The 22,569-nt window shown below is 38.1% G+C and overlaps 2 protein-coding genes across 3 annotated transcripts in view; one reads left to right on the top strand and one right to left on the bottom strand.

The window, feature by feature from the left end:
* Positions 1–7,732, top strand: part of Fbxl7 (F-box and leucine-rich repeat protein 7) — a 183,701-nt gene extending 175,969 nt beyond the window's left edge. The window contains exons 4-6 of one of the 2 annotated variants that reach the window (XM_073975667.1): positions 5,568–6,410; positions 6,488–6,667; positions 6,830–7,732. In XM_073975667.1, coding sequence (XP_073831768.1) covers positions 5,568–6,410; positions 6,488–6,667; positions 6,830–7,365 — 1,559 coding nt within the window. In that variant the 3' untranslated portion in view covers positions 7,366–7,732. The remainder of the gene's footprint in view (positions 1–5,567; positions 6,411–6,487; positions 6,668–6,829) is intronic. The other variant, XM_073975672.1, reaches the window with a different exon arrangement.
* Positions 7,733–18,953: 11,221 nt separating this feature from the next.
* Positions 18,954–19,739, bottom strand: blp (mitochondrial import inner membrane translocase subunit Tim16). The gene is made up of 3 exons (XM_073963506.1): positions 19,690–19,739; positions 19,403–19,614; positions 18,954–19,336 (listed from the first exon to the last, which is right to left on the bottom strand). The coding sequence occupies exons 2-3, from the start codon at positions 19,563–19,565 to the stop codon at positions 19,080–19,082; spliced, it is 420 nt and encodes a 139-aa protein (XP_073819607.1). The 5' UTR covers positions 19,566–19,614; positions 19,690–19,739; the 3' UTR covers positions 18,954–19,079.
* Between the last annotated feature and the right edge of the window lie 2,830 nt (positions 19,740–22,569).

Genomic DNA, 22,569 nt, shown 5'->3' with positions numbered 1-22,569 from the left:
GCGTTATATAAATGTCGAAGATACATTATCCGCGTTAATTAAATGCCATAGATACATTATCCGCGATATATAAATATCACAGATGCATTATCCTCTTTAATTAAATTGGACAGATACATTATCCGTACACTATATGTCACCACAAACATTATCCGCGTTACATAAATTTCGCAGATACATTATCCACTTTAAATAAATCGCACATATTCATTATTCACGACATATAAATATCACAGATGCATTATCCGCGTTAATTAAAGTACATAGACACATTATCTATGTATTATAAGTCACTACAAACATTATCCGCCTTATATAAATATCGAAGATACATTACCCCGTTTAATTAAATGACATATATACATTATCCGCGATACATAAATGTCGCAGATACATTATCCGCGTTCAATAATTGGGATAGATGCATTATCCAATTAATAGAAGTCGCTACAAAAATTATCCGCGTTATATAAATGCAGCAGATACATAATCCGCATAAATTAAATGGCATACATACATTATCCGCGATATATAAATGTCACAGATACATAGATACATTATCTGTGTACTGTAAGTCACTACAAACATTATCCGCGTTATATTAATGTCGAAGGTACATTATCCGCGTTAAATAAGTGGAATAGATACATCATTCGCGATATATAAATGTCACAGATGCATTATCCGCGTTAATTAAGGTACACAGATTCATTATCCGCCTTAATTAACTGACATAGATATATTATCCGCGATATATAAATCTCGCAGATACATTATCCGCGTTAATTAAAGTACATAGATACATTATCTGTGTACTATAAGTCACTACAAACATTATCCGCGTTATATTAATGTTTAAGATACATTATCTGCGTTACTTAAGTGGCATAGATACATTATCCGCGATATATAAACGTCACAGATGTATTATCCGCGTTAATTAAAGTACACAGATTCATTATCCGCCTTAATTAACTGACATAGATATATTATCCGCGATATATAAATATCGCAGATACATTATCCGCGTTAATTAAATAGCATAGATACATTATCCGTGATATATAAATGTCACAGGTGCATTATCAGTGTTAATTAAATAGCATAGATACATTATCCGCGATATATAAATGTCACAGATGCATTATCCGCGTTAATTAAAGTACACAGATTCGTTATCCGCCTTAATTAACTGACATAGATACATTATCCGCGATATATAAATGTCGCAGATACATTATCCACTTTAATTAAATGCCATAGATACATTATCCGCTATATATAAATATCGCAGATACATTATCCGCGTTAATTTAAGTACACAGATACATTATCCGTGTACTACAAGTCACTACAAACATTATCCGCGTTATATAAATTTCACAGATACATTATCCACTTAATTTAAATGGCTTAGATACATTATCCGCGATATATAAATATCACAGATGCACTATCCGCGTTAATTAAATGACATATATGCATTATCCGCGATATATAAATGTCACAGATGCATTATCCGCCTTATATAAATGGGATAGATACATTATCCTTGTAATAGAAATCGATACAAACATTATCCTTCTTAATTAAATGACATAGATACATTATCCGCGTTCAATAATTTGGATAGATGCATTATCCGAGTAATACAAGTCGCTACAAAAATTATCCGCGTTATATAAATATCGTAGATACATTATCCGCGTTAATTAAATGTCATAGATACATTATCCGCGATATATAAATGTCGAAGATATAAATGTCGGGATAGACACATTATCTGTGTACTATAAGTCACTACAAACATTATCCGCGTTATATAAATGTCGAAGATACATTATCCGCGTTAATTAAATGCCATAGATACATTATCCGCGATATATAAATATCACAAATGCATTATCCCCTTTAATTAAACTGGACAGATACATTATCCGTACACTATAAGTCACCACAAACATTATCCGCGTTACATAAATTCGCAGATACATTATCCACTTTAAATAAATCGCACATATTCATTATTCACGACATATAAATATCACAGATGCATTATCCGCGTTAATTAAAGTACATAGACACATTATCTATGTATTATAAGTCACTACAAACATTATCCGCCTTATATAAATATCGAAGATACATTACCCCGTTTAATTAAATGACATATATACATTATCCGCGATACATAAATGTCGCAGATACATTATCCGCGTTCAATAATTGGGATAGATGCATTATCCAATTAATAGAAGTCGCTACAAAAATTATCCGCGTTATATAAATGCAGCAGATACATAATCCGTGTAAATGGCATACATACATTATCCGCGATATATAAATGTCACAGATACATAGATACATTATCTGTGTACTATAAGTCACTACAAACATTATCCGCGTTATATTAATGTCGAAGATACATTATCCGCGTTAAATAAGTGGAATAGATACATCATCCGCGATATATAAATGTCACAGATGCATTATCCGCGTTAATTAAGGTACACAGATTCATTATCCGCCTTAATTAACTGACATAGATATATTATCCGCGATATATAAATCTCGCAGATACATTATCCGCGTTAATTAAAGTACATAGATACATTATCTGTGTACTATAAGTCACTACAAACATTATCCCCGTTATATTAATGTTTAAGATACATTATCTGCGTTACTTAAGTGGCATATATACATTATCCGCGATATATAAACGTCACAGATGCATTATCCACGTTAATTAAAGTACACAGATTCATTATGCGCCTTAATTAACTGACATAGATATATTATCCGCGATATATAAATATCGCAGATACATTATCCGCGTTAATTAAATAGCATAGATACATTATCCGTGATATATAAATGTCACAGGTGCATTATCAGTGTTAATTAAATAGCATAGATACATTATCCGCGATATATAAATGTCACAGATGCATTATCCGCGTTAATTAAAGTACACAGATTCGTTATCCGCTTAATTAACTGACATAGATACATTATCCGCGATATATAAATGTCGCAGATACATTATCCACTTTAATTAAATGCCATAGATACATTATCCGCTATATATAAATATCACAGATACATTATCCGCGTTAATTTAAGTACACAGATACATTATCCGTGTACTACAAGTCACTACAAACATTATCCGCGTTATATAAATTTCACAGATACATTATCCACTTAATTTAACTGACATAGATACATTATCCGCGATATATAAATATCACAGATGCACTATCCGCGTTAATTAAATGACATATATGCATTATCCGCGATATATAAATGTCACAGATGCATTATCCGCCTTATGTAAATGGGATAGATACATTATCCTTGTAATAGAAATCGATACAAACATTATCCTTCTTAATTAAATGACATAGATACATTATCCGCGTTCAATAATTTGGATAGATGCATTATCCGAGTAATACAAGTCGCTACAAAAATTATCCGCGTTAATTAAATGTCATAGATACATTATCCGCGATATATAAATGTCGAAGATATAAATGTCGGGATAGACACATTTTCTGTGTACTATAAGTCACTACAAACATTATCCGCCTTATATAAATATCGAAGATACATTACCCCGTTTAATTAAATGACATATATACATTATCCGCGATACATAAATGTCGCAGATACATTATCCGCATTCAATAATTGGGATAGATGCATTATCCAATTAATAGAAGTCGCTACAAAAATTATCCGCGTTATATAAATGCAGCAGATACATAATCCGCGTAAATTAAATGGCATACATACATTATCCGCGATATATAAATGTCACAGATACATAGATACATTATCTGTGTACTATAAGTCACTACAAACATTATCCGCGTTATATTAATGTCGAAAATACATTATCCGCGTTAAATAAGTGGAATAGATACATCATCCGCGATATATAAATGTAACAGATGCATTATCCGCGTTAATAAGGGTACACAGATTCATTATCCGCCTTAATTAACTGACATAGATATATTATCCGCGATATATAAATCTCGCAGATACATTATCCGCGTTAATTAAAGTACATAGATACATTATCTGTGTACTATAAGTCACTACAAACATTATCCGCGTTATATTAATGTTTAAGATACATTATCTGCGTAACTTAAGTGACATAGATACATTATCCGCAATATATAAATGTCACAGATGCATTATCCGCGTTAATTAAAGTACACAGATTCGTTATCCGCCTTAATTAACTGACATAGATACATTATCCGCGATATATAAATGTCGCAGATACATTATCCACTTTAATTAAATGCCATAGATACATTATCCGCTATATATAAATATCACAGATACATTATCCGCGTTAATTTAAGTACACAGATACATTATTCGTGTACTACAAGTCACTACAAACATTATCCGCGTTATATAAATTTCACAGATACATTATCCACTTAATTTAAATGGCTTAGATACATTATCCGCGATATATAAATATCACAGATGCACTATCCGCGTTAATTAAATGACATATATGCATTATCCGCGATATATAAATGTCACAGATGCATTATCCGCCTTATATAAATGGGATAGATACATTATTCTTGTAATAGAAATCTATACAAACATTATCCTTCTTAATTAAATGACATAGATACATTATCCGCGTTCAATAATTTGGATAGATGCATTATCCGAGTAATACAAGTCGCTACAAAAATTATCCGCGTTATATAAATATCGTAGATACATTATCCGCGTTAATTAAATGTCGTAGATACATTATCCGCGATATATAAATGTCGAAGATAAATTTTCCGCATTAACTAAATGGCATAGATATTTATCCGCGATACATAAAAGTCTCAGATACATTATCCGCGATATATAAATGTCGCAGATACATTATCCGCGTTAATTAAATAAAATAGATGCAATATCCGCGTTTTATAAACGTGTCAGATTCGTTGTCGGAATTAAATAAATGGGACAGGCATATTACCCGTGTAATAAAAATCGCTACAAACATTATCCGCGATATACAAATGTCACAGATACATTGTCCACGATATATAAATGAATCTGATATATTACCCACCTTATATTAGTGGCACAGATGCATAATCCGTCTTATATAAATATCATATCGATGCAGATATTATCCGCCATATATAAATGCCATAGATGCATTATCCGCTTTAAATGAATGGCATATATGAATTATCTGTGTTAAATGAATGTCATAAATACCTTATCCGCGTTAAATTTGTTGCAAACATACATTATCCGCGATGATTAAATGGCGTATATATATATATATTATCAAACTTATCTTAAAGGCATAGATACTCTAATAATTTACTGAGATACATTATCCACGTCATTTGTAATAGTTTTAATCCTTTATCAGCGTTATCTGAAATATATAGATACATTATCTCAATTACTTAAATAATTCAGATACATTACCCACATTGTCCAAATCGAAGATTATCTAATCTATCCATTTCGCCAGAATCGTATAACGCTCTTCCCCCTCTTGTCCATTTCAGATCCCCACCTAATACATCATCGTGCCTCCAGTCCCAGCGAAACATCCGGTTCAGATCGTTACCTGCTGAATCGCACTAATTCTCCCGCCAACGCCTTCAGTTCATCAAATCGTCTTTCGGATAACTTTTCCAGTTCGAATAATAACACCTCATCATCGTCGAATTTGGCTTTGGATCAACGTTATCATCATACCAAAGTGAAAAGTCTTTCGGATGGCCTATGTAATTTGGGGCGATTTTCACCTAGTCTTGATCAAGGTTATGCTACATTGGTATCACCTTCACCGACGGGTCATCATCCGAATACGATTACCACCCATGGAATTGTCCATCATCCACCACCAGCTGCAATGTCAGCGGCGGCGGCAATAGTACGACGTCATGTTGAAACCGGTCCACCACCATGGTCGAAAAAGGGACCCTTACGTTCGGGACCCTATTTTGATCGTTTACCGGATGAAGCTATTCTGAAGATATTTCAATGGTTCGATAGTTGTGAGTTGTGTAATTTGGCGAGGGTGTGTCGGCGTTTTGAGCAGCTGGCATGGCGTCCCGTGCTATGGAAAGTTATATCGCTGAAGGGGGAGCATTTAAATGGCGACAAAGCTTTGAAAATGATGTTTCGCCAATTGTGTGGTCAGACAAGAAACGGGTCGTGTCCTGAAGTAGAGAGGGTAATGTTGGCCGAAGGTTGCCGCATATCGGATAAGGGATTGCAGTTGTTGACCCGCCGTTGCCCTGAGCTAACACATTTACAGCTGCAGATGTGTGTCAATGTCTCAAATCAGGCCCTTATCGATGTTCTAACCAAATGTACAAATGTTCAGCATTTAGATGTGACAGGTGAGTGTAGGGCAGCAGATTAAGCGGCTGAAAGAAGGGTAATACATGTTTTTTTTATTATTTTGTTTGCTTTGCAGGTTGCACCCAAATCAATACCATAACACCAAATCCAAATCTTGAACCACCACGAAGATTACTGCTGCAATATTTGGACTTGACCGATTGCACTGCCATAGATGATGTGGGCCTTAAGATTGTTGTGAAAAATTGCCCTCAATTGGTTTATCTTTATCTAAGACGCTGCATACAAATTACAGGTGAGGAGAGGATAAAATTATGCACATTGCTTAGATAAATTATCCACATCTAAAAAAAAGAAAATAATTAAATTAAATATGTAATTGATCAATTGTTTACCTTAACCTCACCAAAAATCATTCCGAACGATTCTAATTTATTCCCCTTCTCTCTTCTTACAGATGCAGGGCTCAAATTTGTGCCAAGTTTTTGCATAGCTCTAAAAGAGCTAAGTGTCTCCGATTGTGTAAATATCACCGATTTTGGCCTCTATGAATTGGCCAAATTGGGCGCAGTGCTGCGTTACCTTTCTGTGGCGAAATGTGATCGTGTTTCAGATGCTGGCCTTAAAGTTATAGCACGACGATGCTATAAGTTGCGTTACTTAAATGCTCGTGGTTGCGAGGCGGTCAGTGATGATTCTATTACAGTGTTGGCACGTTCCTGCCCCCGCCTTAGAGCTCTTGACATTGGCAAGTGTGATGTTAGCGATGCCGGCCTCCGGGCGTTGGCTGAAAGTTGTCCAAATTTGAAAAAGTTGAGTTTACGCAATTGTGATATGATCACAGATCGTGGTGTCCAATGCATAGCCTACTATTGTCGAGGCCTACAGCAGCTGAACATTCAAGATTGTCAAATATCCATTGAGGGTTATAGAGCGGTGAAGAAATATTGCAAACGTTGTGTTATTGAACACACAAATCCGGGATTTTGTTAATGCCCAGTGGAGCGGAAGTGATGCAGAAGAGAAGCTTGAGCTCCGTCAAGTGAGGGATTTGAGTGACCTTTAATTGTAAATATCGTAAATATCAATAAAGAAACATTTTGTAAAAATAACTGACCAATATTTGGAAGCAGAACAAAAACAAGAGAATAACAGTCGAACTTGGCAGCACTTTTTCATCTGTTTTATCATCTCAAGATGATAGAAAAAATTAAAAATTCGTATTCTGATATGAAGAATTTATAATTCGTTATTTTAAAAGTAAACAGCGTTTTCATTTTAGCCAAGTTCCCATGTATTTGTTTCCAATTAGCCATAAATTACGAATTATTTTCTTGTTCATTGTAAAATATTTTAAAAATATTGTAAAAAAATAACTTTTAAAAATTCTTATATAAATTAAATAAATTGAATTTGGCTTTTAATTAAAAAAATAGTATTGAAATATAATAAATAATTTTATAGAAATAATAATATTTATGTAAAGGAAAGATTTTTATAATAGTTTAATATAAATAATAATTGAAAAATAATTGATTTTGTAATATTAGTAATATTTGTGTATGTCTGTTTATAGATCATGCCAATATTTGTTTTTGTTTTACTAAATTATTATATTTTTTCCATAAAAAAAGAAAATAAATTAATAAATTTTTTAGTAATTTTTTTTAACTGTAAAATTTAAGGAAATATTTTCGAAGTATTTGAAAGGTAAGGATGCAATTACAACAGACCAAGAATCAAAAAGCCTTCTAATAGGAGATCATATAGTAGAAGATAAGAAGACTTGGAGGTCTTCTAACAGAAGACCAATAGGGTTTTCATTATAAAATGAGAAAAAGAATTTATAATAGAAGATCTTCTAGAAGATCTTTTCAGAGACCACTAGGAGAAGACCAAGAACTTTTCTCATAGAAACATTTAAAAAGTATCTCTTGACATTACCGTCAGACATTTGTATACCCTCAACCTGTGTGAATTGAGACTTTCGTCTTTGGATAGATCGTATAACGTCTACGCAATAGAAATGCTTATCACCATTATTTCGATAGTTATCGTTGAACCAGCCATTTTAGTTGGTCACCGTAAGATTTTTTAGAGTCTTGGGCCATTATATCAAGAAGTATGGACTTGCCCAAGAAAAAGATTATATCATTGTAATCTGAATCACGAGGAATACATTTGATTTAAATTTTCAAACAATCCTCGAACGGACCTTCAGCTGCACATACCTAAGTGAAACTGTTGAACTTTTGTGAGAGAGGTGACGGAAGTAGTTGTCCGATATTCTCCACCTTGAAACTTGATTAAAGTTTTGATTAATGTTGAGACACAAAGATTGGGCGAACATCAGTGACACGTCACCACGTCCACCAGTCAATTTTCTTGGTCACCGTAGGATTTTTTAAAAGTTTTGGACTATTATGTCAGGATTTATAAACTTAGCAACGATTTTTCTTAATTCTATCAGAAATGACGTCCAGCTTTACTCAAACGTTGGATGTGTTTAGGGCTTGAACCGAAACACGCCATGTGATCGGACGAAGATGTGACGCTCGTCTTATCAAAAGGGGCTTGTAAAGCATTCCGCGATGTTTGGGGACATTGAGTATATTATTCTCCGGCCAAATTGGAAATTTTGCTTGATTGATTATATGTAGGGCGCCAGGAACAATAAGTCGAGAGTGAAACAGGAAGTTCCACAAGGTGAGGTGATATTTCACCTCTACCTTTCTTGTATCCCAGCCCCTCAAGACGGCATTGAAAGAGTTTGCGTGTACCTTCGGCAATGTCATTTGTAAAAGTCTGAACTCCTATTTAATCGATCTTACTACTCTGTTCACCACATGGACTAGATAGATAAACACTGAACTGAATGTCCTGGTCGACAGTAGCAGAATTCCGACCACTACTCCAAGATTCTAGTGTCATATTCAAAAACACCTTTACATCGTCCGCGCATGTCACAGCTATCTGCCACAAGCTAATTGTAAGAAAAAGGTCCTCAAGTCTCTAGCCGGCAGCACTTGGAGGGCAGATAAAGAAACCTTGTTTACCATATGCGAACATAAGTGCAACACGAAGGACAAATATACAAACCCCGTACTGAGAACGGCAACAGAGTACATCCCCATGTCAATAATGGACCATCTTCATGTGGAGACGTACATTTTTCTAGTACGATAACACTATGGCATGCTCTCGTTCGTACTTACTAATCATTAGATATTGTATACGACTCCTCCACCCTGGCATGTCAGGAGGGATCTTCATGATCTAGAGAGAGAGAGTGGTCCAACGTTAGAAGAGAGAACCCCTAGAACAGCAAACATTGACAAAGACAAGCTTGGCCGGATTGAGCAGACAGCCCTCCGGCCAAGCTTGAAAAGTTGGATAGTCAATAATACATATGTGAGGACGCCAGTCGTACGTGGAATTCAGGAACAAGAAGTCCAAACCCCGTAGCGTGAAACAGGGAGTTTCCCAAGGTGGGGTGATTTCTCCGGAACTGTTTAACCTCTACTTCTCCTGTATTCCGCCCCCTCCAGACGGCATCGGGATCGTAACGTATGTGGATGATTGCACGATCCTGGCGTCAGGTACCTATCCTCATGACATCTGTGAGAGACTGAACAACTATTTAACCGATCTAACCACCTTTTTCCATTCGAGGAATATGCAGATTTCCGCCGCAAAATCAACAGCCATTCTGTTCACCACATGGACAGCGCAGTTTGGACGTGAGTTGAATGTCGTGGTCGACGGTAGCAGAATTCCGACCACAAACTGCCCTAGTCTGGACCCCGAGATTATGTGATACGAATTGGAAAAAAATTCAAACCTGTCAGAATGCCGCCCTGAGGATACCGACAGGGTGCCTCCTCAAGACTTCAGTGGACCATCTACATGAGGAGGCAAAGATTTTTCCAGTAAAGCAACACAATGAGATGCTTTCGTTGCAGTATTTGCTTGGATGTTACCGTGAGAGTCATCCCAATCACCATCTTGTGGATAGGTCCGACAAATTCAGGCACATCTGAAAGGATATCCACGCTCTAGAGGGAGAGGTCTAACGATACAGGAAAGAACCCCTAGATCAACAAGCATATCAAACAGGTTTGAATAGCATTCACACGGATGCAGTTGCTAAGGCCTTAAGCAAATATAGTGTGAATAAAGTCGTCGGAGTACATCCCTCATCTATCGCAGCTGAGGAGCGTCAGCTGCCACGACAAACCAGATTAGTTTTGGCTCAACTACGCTAGGGATATTGCAGTCGCTTAAATTCGTATTGGGCGGAAATCTATCGCCAAACCTACTCATCTATCTCCAGTGGGTCTGTGGCTACATCCCATCGAAGCAGCCATTTTCCTGGAACTGGAGATAGACCCAGAGCCAGATTAAACATAAGAACGAACATACAAACATAATAAAAAAAACACTGTTACAACAACAACAACAAGACGTAGTCGCAGAAGCCACAAACAACTGTCGTGCGAATGCGATTCTCGGAATACATCTCCCCATCTATGCAGATCGTGAGCTGTCACTATAAACCAGATTAGTTTTGGCTCAACTACCCTCGAACTGGAGGGTTATTCTGAACGTAAATTCCCTGAGAGTTCCTCACTTTTTCTTTTAAGCTGAAACGGCGAAAAGACAAAACTCACGGGGAATTTTCGATCAGAATTACCGCCATCATATGATTAAAAAAACAACAACAATCCACAAAGTTTGGACAATCCCACGGCAGCGGGTTCTTTCGTACCGGATTGACCCGGAACAACACAAAACCAATGTTCCGGCCAGCGGCTGCCACCTCAATGTGTACATGTTCGTATTTGTTTCGTTTTTCTGTATTGGGAGCAGCATATCCCGGAATGCCTGCTCCGAATTCTATTGGTCCGAGCCGGGACGGAGGAAAACCCAGGACCAATATATCTGTGCTCAGTTTGTCACATCCGCATCTTCACCCATATCCAGCCTTCGGTGAGATGCAATAGATGTCAGGAGTGGGTGCATCTAAGTGGTTGCTCTGGACTCGTCCACGTGAGGGACTACGACAGGGACTATGTTGCTGCGTGCTGTGTGAACACAGTCCCCAGTGAGTCGTCGTCGGATTACGAGACTCCCTCGTCGTCTGATTACGAAACTCCCCCGCAGTCCCCTCGACAACAACCGCACACGCAGCCTTTAACACCAGCCGTTGTTGTCCCAATCCCCGAAAATGCAGCCTTTTTGCAATTGAACTGCAATGGACTCCGAGGTAAGATCGAGGAGATAGTAGATTTTATGAGTCGGAAGAACATCAAGGTCGCGGCGGTGCAGGAAACCAAGCTGAACAACAACCACAGCTTAGAGCATTGTGATGGTTACAATGTTCTGAGGAAAGATCGCACCAGAAGTGGAGGTGGGGGATTGGCTTTCCTATTGCACCAGTCTGTCCAATACAGACCTACTCGCTTGAGCCTGTCTCTAATGACACGTACATGGAATGTATGGGGGTAGCAGTCAGGTGTGGAGCTGCCGAGATAGAGTTGCTGAATGTATACATCCCGCCGAGAAATAGCTGTATCCCTGATTATAGACCTGACATTAGCCCGCTCTTGCAAGGTCATAATCGTCTGGTCCTGGGGGATTTTAATGCGCATCATGAGATGTGGCATTCGGCCCTCGGAAACGACCAGAGAGGTACAGCGCTGGCTGAGCAGATTGATAGCTCTACGTTTTGCACGGTCAATGAGGACGCCCCTACCAGAATTAGAGGAGAGTGTCACAGTTCGCCTGCCATAACCATCGTGTCACCTGGTCTGACAAATGACGTTACCAGGCAACCCGTCATTTCCCTTGGATCAGACCATCTCCCCATAATCGTCTCCATTAGCAGACCACCCGACTTCATCACCTCTGAACGCCGCACGTTCGTCAATCATAAAAAAGCTGATTGGCCGAGTTTCAGAGAGTTCACCAATCACCGCTTCAGAGAATTGCCCAATCCTTCTGATGTTCGGGTAGCGGAAAGGACGTTCCGGGACATCATCACTGCTGCAGCCGCTCGCCATATCCCTGCTGGTCGAATACCCGAAGTAAGACCAAATTTCCCAGCAGAGGCGACGGGATTAGCAAATGAGCGTGATGAGCTTCGTCGTATCAACCCCAATGACCCCAGAGTCAGGGAGCTGACACTGGAAGTTAACAGGCTGGTCGGCGAGCATAAGCGGAACAAATGGTTAAATCATCTGAAGAGCTGCAACATTGGAGCCGGTATAGGTTAATTGTGGGCAACGGTTAAGTCAGTCTCGAACCCTGGAAGAAGGGAAGATAGGACCTCAGTCACGTTTGGCGACGTTACGTTGACTGACCCGAAGAGGTGCGCAAGTAATTTCAATCGACAGTTTGTCGAGCATCCCGAGAGTGGCAGGGCGAAGAGAAGAGTATTACGTCGCATCAGATCTCTTCCTGCCGAGGATGAACCACCACAATTTACAATGGATGATGTTGCCAGTGCCATCAGGAACGCTAAATCATCCAAAGCGTTGGGCCCTGATGGAATCTCCATGGTAATGTTGAAGCAGCTGGATGAGCCGGGAGTCGAGTATCTCACGAAAGTCTTCAACTTGTCGCTAGCCACCCTCGTTGTTCCCGAAGTCTGGAAAATGGGCAGGGTGGTCCCACTACGGAAGCCAAGGATGGATGCCAGCAAAAGTGAATCGTACAGACCGATTTCGCTTTTGTCGCCCGTAGCAAAGACACTGGAGGCCTTGCTCCTCCTCAGTATCAGAAATAGCTATTAAGTTGCCGATCATCAACATGGATTCCGTAAGCAGCATAGCACGACAACAGCGCTGCACGCCATTACCACATACATATATCTGTAAACGGCTCAACCAGAGACGGCCGTGCGATAGAACAGTGATGGTGGCACTTGACTTATCAAAAGCCTTTGACACAGTCAGGCACTCCACGCTGTTTGAGGACATTGAGCAGACAACCCTCCGGCCAAGCTTGAAACGTTGGATAGTCAACTATATGTGTGGACGCCAGTCGTACGTGGAATTCAGGAACAAGAAGTCCAAACCCCGTAGAGTGAAACAGGGAGTTCCCCAAGGTGGGGTGATATCTCCGGAACTGTTTAACCTCTACCTCTCCTGTATTCCACCCCCTCCAGGCGGCATTGAGATCGTGACGTATGCGGATGATTGCACGATCCTGGCGTCGGGTACCTATTCTGATGACATCTGTGAGAGACTGAACAACTATTTAACCGATCTAACCACCTTTTTCCATTTGAGGAATATGCAGATTTCCGCCACAAAATCAACAGCAACTCTGTTCACCACATGGACAGGGCAGTTTGGACGTGAGTTGAATGTCGTGGTCGACGGTAGCAGAATTCCGACCACAAACTGCCCTAAAATTCTAGGGGTCACATTCGACACTAAATTCAAGTCGTGCGCACACGACACAGCTATCTGCGACAAACTGAAAAGTAGGAACAAGGTCCTCAAGTCCCTAGCCGGCAGCACTTGGGGTGCAAATAAAGAAACCTTGTTGGCCACGTATAACGCAATAGGTCGGTCTGTGGTAAGCTATGCGGCTCCAGTCTGGTCCCCGAGATTGTGTGATTCGAACTGGAAAAAGATTCAAACTTGCCAGAATGCCGCCCTGAGAACAGCGACAGGGTGCCTCCTCAAATCTTCAGTGGACCATCTACATGAGGAGGCAAAAATTCTTCCTGTAAAGCAACACAATGAGATGCTTTCGTTGCAGTACCTGCTTGGATAAAGCAACACAATGAGATGCTTTCGTTGCAGTACCTGCTACATCCCATCGAAGCAGCCACTTTTCTTGAACTGGAGATAGACCCAGAGCCAGATTGAACAGAGGAACGAACAAATAAACATAACAAAAACACTGTTACAACAACAACAACAAAGTTTGGACCTAATCGGTTACGTCCTTCGCGAATTATCTTCTTGTCATAGAAGACCAGAAAATCTTACAGTACAAGACCAATAGGTCTTCTAGTAGAAAAAAGGTATTCTAAAAGAGGACCAGAATATCATGTAGTAAAAGAATAAAGGTCTTCTAAAAGAGGGCCAGTAGTTATTCTCCTAGAAGAACAGAATGCCTCCCAAATGTCTAGGAAGTCTTCCCACATAAGACCAGTAGTGGGATTCTGTAACTCATTTTTGCTGTTATCGATAATTGTCGGTAAAATTAAAATGCTTATAATTTCGATAATTAACGAAATTTTTCGGTAAGTTAACAATGAATAAAAAGTAGTCGCTAGCCTCTACCGACACAAACAGTGATGCCAACTTTTCTTTATGTTTTTAGTCATAATTTTGCGATTTAATTTTACCGATTTATGTCGGTAATGGCAAAAATGAGTTACAGAATCCCACTACAGAACATCTTCAAGTGGAAGGCCAACAGGTCTTCTAGTATAAGACCAGCAAGGAGGTCTTCTCACGTAAAACCTACCAGGGGGACTGCTTATCGAAGATAACAAATTCCTTTAATGGAAGACCAGTAGTGCGATTCTCTAACTCATTTTTTGAGTTAACAACAAATGTCGGTAAAATTAAAACGCAAAATTATGAATGAAAAGCATAAATTATTTTTGACAACACTGTTACTGTCGGTAGAAATTTACGACTACTTTTTATTGGTCGCTAACTTACCGAATATTATCGTTAATTACCGAAATTATAAGTATTTTAATTTTACCGATTTTTGCCGGTAACTCAAAAAATGTGTTAGAGAATCGCACTACAGAAGGTCTTCTAAAATAGGATTAGAAGTTATTCTCATATAAGAAACGAATGTCCTTCAACAGAAGACCAACAAGCCTTCTAACAGAAGGTCTTCAAATAGAGGATCAAAGTAGCCCCTTAATAAAAGACCAGTAGTGGGATTCTGTAACTTTTTTTTTTCTACCGAACCGATATTGTTAATTAACGATAATGTTCGGTTGAAATACCGAAAGTGCTATTATGTAACTCAAAGTTATCGATACAAAAATTTTAGAGACGAATATCGGTAGAATGACGGAAATTTGACGTAGGGGATGGACGATACCAAGGAACGGTCCTGACCGGTTTTAACATGGCAAAGCCCAGGATTTATCTTGTTCCCTCTTTCATCTCAAGTGGACACTGACCTCCCCGTGATGTCACCTGGGGGACTGCCTTTAACACCCGTTAAAGGTAGTGAGCTAACATGTGCCACGCGTTCGCCCATAAGAACGTTAAAAACTTGGGATTGGGCGTCGGGTTAGTAACCCTCCCCTAGAAAAAGCAGCCTACTATGAACTCGCACTCTTTATAGAGAAGGTGCATTGGCAGATATACTTGAAAAGTATAGTACGATGGAATGGGAAAGGCGTCACAACAACACCTAAACACGACGCACTGTATTATAGCTGCCATGACGTAAAGCATGAGTTTGGTTGCGGATTCGTAGTTAGTCGGAGGCTAAAACATCTGGTATCAAGCTTCACCCCAGTGAATGAAAGACTTGCTGCAATTCGAATAAAAGCTAAATTCTTCAACATCAGCTTTATTTGCGCTCATGCTCCCACTGAAGAAAAGGACAAACAGACCAAAGATATATTTTACGAGCGCTTAGAAGAAACATATTACCGTTGCCCTGCCCATGACATTAAAATCATTCTGGGCGATTTTAACCCAGATATGCCCAATGTCCTATATATAGGACACACAAAATTCTTGTTTTCATGACATGTCAGCTTTATCAAGGTACCGTTTTTATTTCTGACCTCAAGGATATAGCTAGAAAATTTTAATTTTTGAGAGGAAAACATCAAAAAAATGTGTAAAAAATTATCATGATCACTATCAAGCCTTGGGCATATCTGGGTTAATGCCAAAATTGGAAAGGAGAATATCTTTGGCCCAACAGTCGGAATATTCAGTCTCCACAGTGAAACATCTGACAATGGTATGAGGCTGATAGACTTTGCAGCTGCAAAAAACATGGTAGTTAGCAGTACCAGATTTAATCATCTCGATATTCATAAGGGCACCTGGCTGTCTCCAGATCAGAAAACAAGAAATCAAATTGATCATGTTGTGATAGATGGAAGACATTCATCGAGCGTGTTGGATGTACAATCGTTCCGAGGCGCAAACAGTGATTTGGACCACTACCTTGTTGCAGCAAAGGTACGCAGCCGCTTAAACGTAGCAAACAAAGTACGAACAGACACAACACGAAAGTTAGACATCGGTAAGATGCAATCACAACAGATAGTCACAGCATATTCCACTCAACTAGCCCAATTGCTGAATCAAAGCACTCCTCATCCCGATAACATTTCAGCGCAATGGCAAAGCATTGGCCACTCCATGCAAACAGCCGCAAAATCCATACTTGGATACCAGAGACATCCACCAAGGAATCCATGGTATGATCAGGAGTGTCGTGCTGCCCCGAAGAGAAAAATGCGGCATATAGGGCTACTTTACAATCCGTAGCAACGCGTAGCGCACGAGAAGATACAGGGAGAAATGGAGAGAGAAGAAACGTCTTTTCCGCAGGAAAAAGAGAGAGATGGAAAAGCGGGAGTGTGAAAAAATCGAGATGTACAGGAGCCAGAATGAAGTCCGAAAATTCTACCAAAGAGTCAAGCATCAAACTGATGGCTTTGGTACAGGCACATCCTCCTGTAGAGACCAGCAAGGTAATTTGGTAACTGATACAGATAGTGTACTCATGATATGGAAAGAACATTTTTCAAAACTGTTGGTATCCAATAGCAGCGAAGACGACGAAGATACCACAGACACAATCCCAGAAGATGGTATTGAATGTATACCGCCCAGCCAAGATGAGGTAAAGACAGCAATAAGTCGGCTGAAGAATAATGAGGCAGCAGGAGCCGATGGCTTACCAGCCGAGCTGTTCAAAACCGGAGGCAACACGCTGTATTCATCAGCTAGTTAGCACCATCTGGCAGGAAGAACGAGTACCCGACGATTGGAATCTGAGTATCCTGTGCCCCGTCCACAAGAAGGGAGATAAGACTGTATGCTCTAACTATAGGGGCATAAGTCTACTCCCTATTGCCTACAAGATCGTGTCAGGGATATTGTGCGAACGACTAAAGCCTATGGTCAAGGAGATAATTGGACCATACCAATGCGGCTTAAGACCTGGCAAGTCCACCATTGACCAGATATTTACCCTGCAGATCGACACCTACCACCTTTTTGTCGATTATAAAGCAGCCTTCGACAGAGCGCTGCGTTCAAAGGTATTCCAAGGCATGTCTGAATTTGGTATCCCCGCAAAGCTCATCCGGCTTTGTAAAATGACTTTAACTGACACGAGGTCCTCTTTTGGTATGTTCTGTAATGGGCCAGCTAAGTAAGTAAGACTAGTAGTGGGATTCTCTAGCGCATTTTTTGGTAATATACTAGTCGGTCAAATTAATTAATTAACAAAATTTGTAGGTAAGTTAGCAACTAAAATAAAGTCGCATATTCCTATCGATTGCAACAGTGTTTCCAACTTTTGTTCATACTTTTCATTCATAACTTTGCTATTTAATTTTACTGATTGTTGTCGATTATCAAAAAAATGCCTTAGAGAATCCCACCCCAGAAGGTCTTTTTTGAAAGAATTTCCTCAAATGGTCTTCTTATAATGGATCTGAGGGTCTTCTATTAGAAGGCCAGCAGTTTTTCTAATAAGAGGCCTGACGGGTTCCAATAGAATGCCAAAATATAGGGGGTTATTCTGAACAAAAATTCCCCGTGAAAATTCAGGATAATCATGAATGTCAACTCACCGTGAGTTTTGTCTTTCTGTCGTTTCAATTTAAGGGGGAAGGTGAGAAAACTCACTGGGAGTTTATATTCATGATTGGGTTGATTGTCTTTCAGCCGTTTCCACTTAAAGAAGAGAGTGACAATTTACGGGGAATTTACGTTCAGAATAACCCTCATAATCTAATAGATTCCAGGGAGACTTCCCATAGATGACCACAAGTTCTTTTAATCGTAGGCCAAGTCAGTCTGCCAAGTCTAATAAATGGTCAGATCCACAGAAGATCTAAAGTCTTTTCTTAGATGGCCGAAAGATCTCTTGATAGTATACCACAATTTGATATTGTTGAAGGCCAGAAGGTTTCCGTATAGCATACCAAAAGGCCATATCGTAAGACTACCACCCATTGTCATTTTATAATGCAATATTTTTTTCGGGAAAATTTACAACGAAACATAATCATTAACATAAATTTAATTTCCTCTGATTATTTAGGCATCATTAATTACATTGTAACTAAATTCATTCTAACAAAAAAACTATTTTTATAATTATTTTTCTTCATTGCATTTATATTAAAGAAGAAGGAACCTTATTTACACATATGAAAAGTGGAAGAATTGGACAAATATTTAACACAGTTCTTCCCAAGTTTCGTTTGTTGCAAGGACATTATCAACATCCCTTACAAAAATGATACATGCGACAGAATTTAAGCTTACTTAGCTACATAGTTGTGTCTTCATTTCAGTTTCTTTTTTCGCATTTAATAACAATTTAAAAGATTAAAAATATAAAACACTTTTATTAAAACTAAAGCATATTTTTAAACGTCTGGCTATTGATCTATAACAATATCTAAACACTCTATAGGTACTCCGCATCAACCACAAACAATTGTGGATGACAACTCATCGTTGTTTATCCGCCGGCCCCGTTGATGACGACGACGCATCGTCTGACGCTGATGGTTTTGCTGTTTTCAGAGTCTCTTTTATCTCCTGATCTATACGTTCTTTAGCACGAAAAACTTTGGATTGCAGATAAAAAGAGCCACCTTTGGATTTGTCGTTTGCCGCAAATAAATGTTCATATTTTTTGGTAATTTCTTCCAGATTTTTCAAGTCTTCTACGTTTAAGATTTGTTTTGCTTCTTCCAGTGTCATGCCTTGGGAATAAAGAGACAAATTGTTTAATTATTTCCTGAAGAACATCAAAGTTATTCCATACTTACCAGTTCTAGCATTGGCTTCAGCCCTCTTTTCACCCTGACGACCACCACCGGCTCGACGAGCGGCCTCTTGTGAAGCGGCTATCTCCTGTCTGAGAGCTTTCGCAAAGGCCTTTCCAATAGCCTGTGTCCCTAAAACAATAATCTGTGCTAAATACTTGGCCATGTTTCGTGAGTCTAGCAGGTGATGGGGGGGCTATAAACAGTTGCTCACTCTATAAATAATTATTTGTAAGTTATTGCCAATTAATAGATTTTATAGAATAATTTCGAAATACAGAAATATTTACGGAAGAATTATTATTCAATCGTTTCTAACCTTAAACAAGTGTCAAATTTGACATAGCCTCAAACATATGTTTAATGGAAGGTGCTGCCAAGTTGTTGTGAGCGTGAAATGTCTATAGTGGTGAATATCCTTTCCATTGGGGGGTGTTTTATTGAACAATTTATTTATTTATTTGCTTTGCAATTGAAGCCACTTTACTAGCGTTTACATTTGATTTCCAGTGAAAGCCATTTTACAATTCTATGGCCAATTCATGGCAGAATTACCCAGGTAGTGGCATCGTAAAATTTTGAATATGTTATGTCAAAACTTTCTTTATGTTGTTGGGGAAATTACAACAAAAATATTTTTTATAAAGGGATTTGACTTTTCATATTCGATCAGCTGGTGTGATACCACTACCTGGTAGTTCTGCCATGGGCCAATTTAAAAATAATTAAGGCCTCGACACATAAGAAGCATGGCATTCTTGCTTAAGTCATATCTGTAATGCGATTCTCTAACACATTTTTTGAGTTACCGACAAAAATCGGTAAAATTAAAACGCAAAATTATGAATGAAAAGTTCAAATAAAAAGCTTTGTTCCTATACTTTTTTAATGGTAAGGGTGGTAAAAGAGAAAAGTGTCAAAATTGCTCTCTCATGAACATTTTACCAGAAAAGTAAAGGAACGGAAAAATGGTAGATCTGGCAGCAATTTCAAAAAGAAACATAAAAAATCAATTTTCGTCTTTTATTTCACAGTTTTTAATTTAGTTTTGTCAGCGTTCGACTTTTTCTTCTGTTTTCGTCGATTTTCTTCTTCATTGTGAAATAATCGTCAAACAAAAGTCGAAAAATCAATTCTGCCATTTTTTACCTGCAGAAATTTTGCTGGTAGCCTGTGTTAGAAGAGAAATCCATTTTCGCTCTCTCTCCACTCTCACTCTCTTAAAAATTGCTTCCAGTTTTGCCACTTTTCGGGGCTAAGGAACGCTTTGCAGGTTAAAAATGGTAACAAATGGTACAAATGGTAACCTCAGGTAAGTAAAGGAACACAGCTAAAGTTGACAACGCTCTTGCTATCGGTAGAACTTTACGACTATTATTTATTCGTCGCTAACTTACCGACAAACATCGTTAATTACCTAAATTATAAGCATTTTAATTTTACCGACAATTGTCGGTAACTCAAAAAATGAGTTAGAGAACCGCACTACTGGTAAATGACTAACGACAAAATTCGACCTAATTCAAATGTGATTCTGAAATCTTTTTATTAGGTCGAACTTTGTCTTTAGTCTTTTATCAGATATGACTTCAGCAAGAATGCCATGCTTCTTATGTGTCGAGGCCCTTACAAAGAATACACCTGTATATCATAGCTACTGGAAAATATAATTATGTAATTACATCTATTTTAATAAGTAATATAAATAATTTTAAAAATTAGAGAATTAATTCAAATTTTCCATGGTTTAATAAGAAAGGTTAGCTAAAGCTTTTTGTCAATTTAAATTTTTTCTTTCGACTGTTCCTAAAACTTCAAAACAATATACACAATCTGTGTATGTGTGTGTGCTGTTTGAATAATATGCCAAACAATTTTAAAAACAATCGAATTCAATGATTTTTAAATTTGTTTTTAGAACATGTGTAAGGAAGAAATTCGTCAGCTTTGCATTGAAACAAATATTTTATCATATCCACAACTCGATTATGTGGAGAAATCTTGACACTTCATTCGTTTTCCGCGTTTTTTATAAAATGCTCAAAAATTGTATTGTAAACAAACCCACTTGTTGCTTTTGTGTTTACGAATTTTGTCGTTTTAGAAATTCAGGAAAAACAAGGGTTCTATAGATTGTTTTCATTTAAATCTACCTCTTTACTTATACCATGAAATTTTCAATTTGTTTGAAATAACTAGCATTAAACGCATTTTACATTTAAAACGCATTTCGCATTTAACAAAGATTAGCCGAAAGCGGTACCACAAGTCCTAAGGGGAATTATCACAGGATTTCAACAAAGCTCTTATACCCCGTTTATATATAACGGGATTTAACAAACCGACTGGGTTTTAAATGTCAATTCCATTGCTTATATTTCAAACAAACCCTCTCAAAGAAGGTTAACCCTGCAAAAAGCTCTAAAGGCCTGCGTACATAAGCTGCCTTGCCTGCTTACCTTGCTTACTTCTGATAAAAGAATAAAAAAGAAAAGGGCAACCCAGTTCGAAATTTCCTCGGCCTTCTTTATTCTTTTATTTTTATTTTGTCAAAAATGAAGCAGGAAAGCAAGGCAATCAGGCAGAGCAGCTTATGTACGCAGGCCTTAATATAAACAGCATATTATGGATTTATTGTTAGGACATTCGAAAGAGACGAAAAAAGTTAAGGCCTGCGTACATAAGCTGCTCTGCCTGATTGCTTTGCTTTCCTGCTTCAATTTTGACATAATAAAAATAAAGGAATAAAGAAGGCCGAGGAAATTTCGAACTGGGTTGCCCTTTTCTTTTTTATTCTTTTTATCAGAAGTAAGCAAGGTAAGCAGGCAAGGCAGCTTATGTACGCAGGCCTTAACTTTTTAACGACAGTCGATATTGTTATTTTTTCGAGAAAGTCATTTTAACAAGATAATTAACCACCTTGGTATTCTGTAAACAAATTTTAACAACTTTTGTTAAAAATGTCGTTATAGAAACAACACCAAAATTGTCGTAGATAAAAATTCGACAAAAATGTTCAATATTGGATTTGCCTTTTGTTTGCGTGTGTGTTTTGTTTATGAATGCATTTTGAAAAGTTTATCGTTAATTTGTCTACATTTTTACAGAATAGCACAATCGTTACTGCAAACAAATTTTAGTGTCGACAACGTTGTCGATTGTCGGATTTT

This window comes from Musca autumnalis, unplaced genomic scaffold (genome assembly GCF_047663935.1).
Source record: "Musca autumnalis isolate F117 unplaced genomic scaffold, ASM4766393v1 scaffold_1, whole genome shotgun sequence".
NCBI classification, from domain to species: domain Eukaryota; kingdom Metazoa; phylum Arthropoda; class Insecta; order Diptera; family Muscidae; genus Musca; species Musca autumnalis.
Note: the sequence above shows the minus strand (reverse complement) of the source record. Positions and strands in the feature narration are given on the sequence as shown.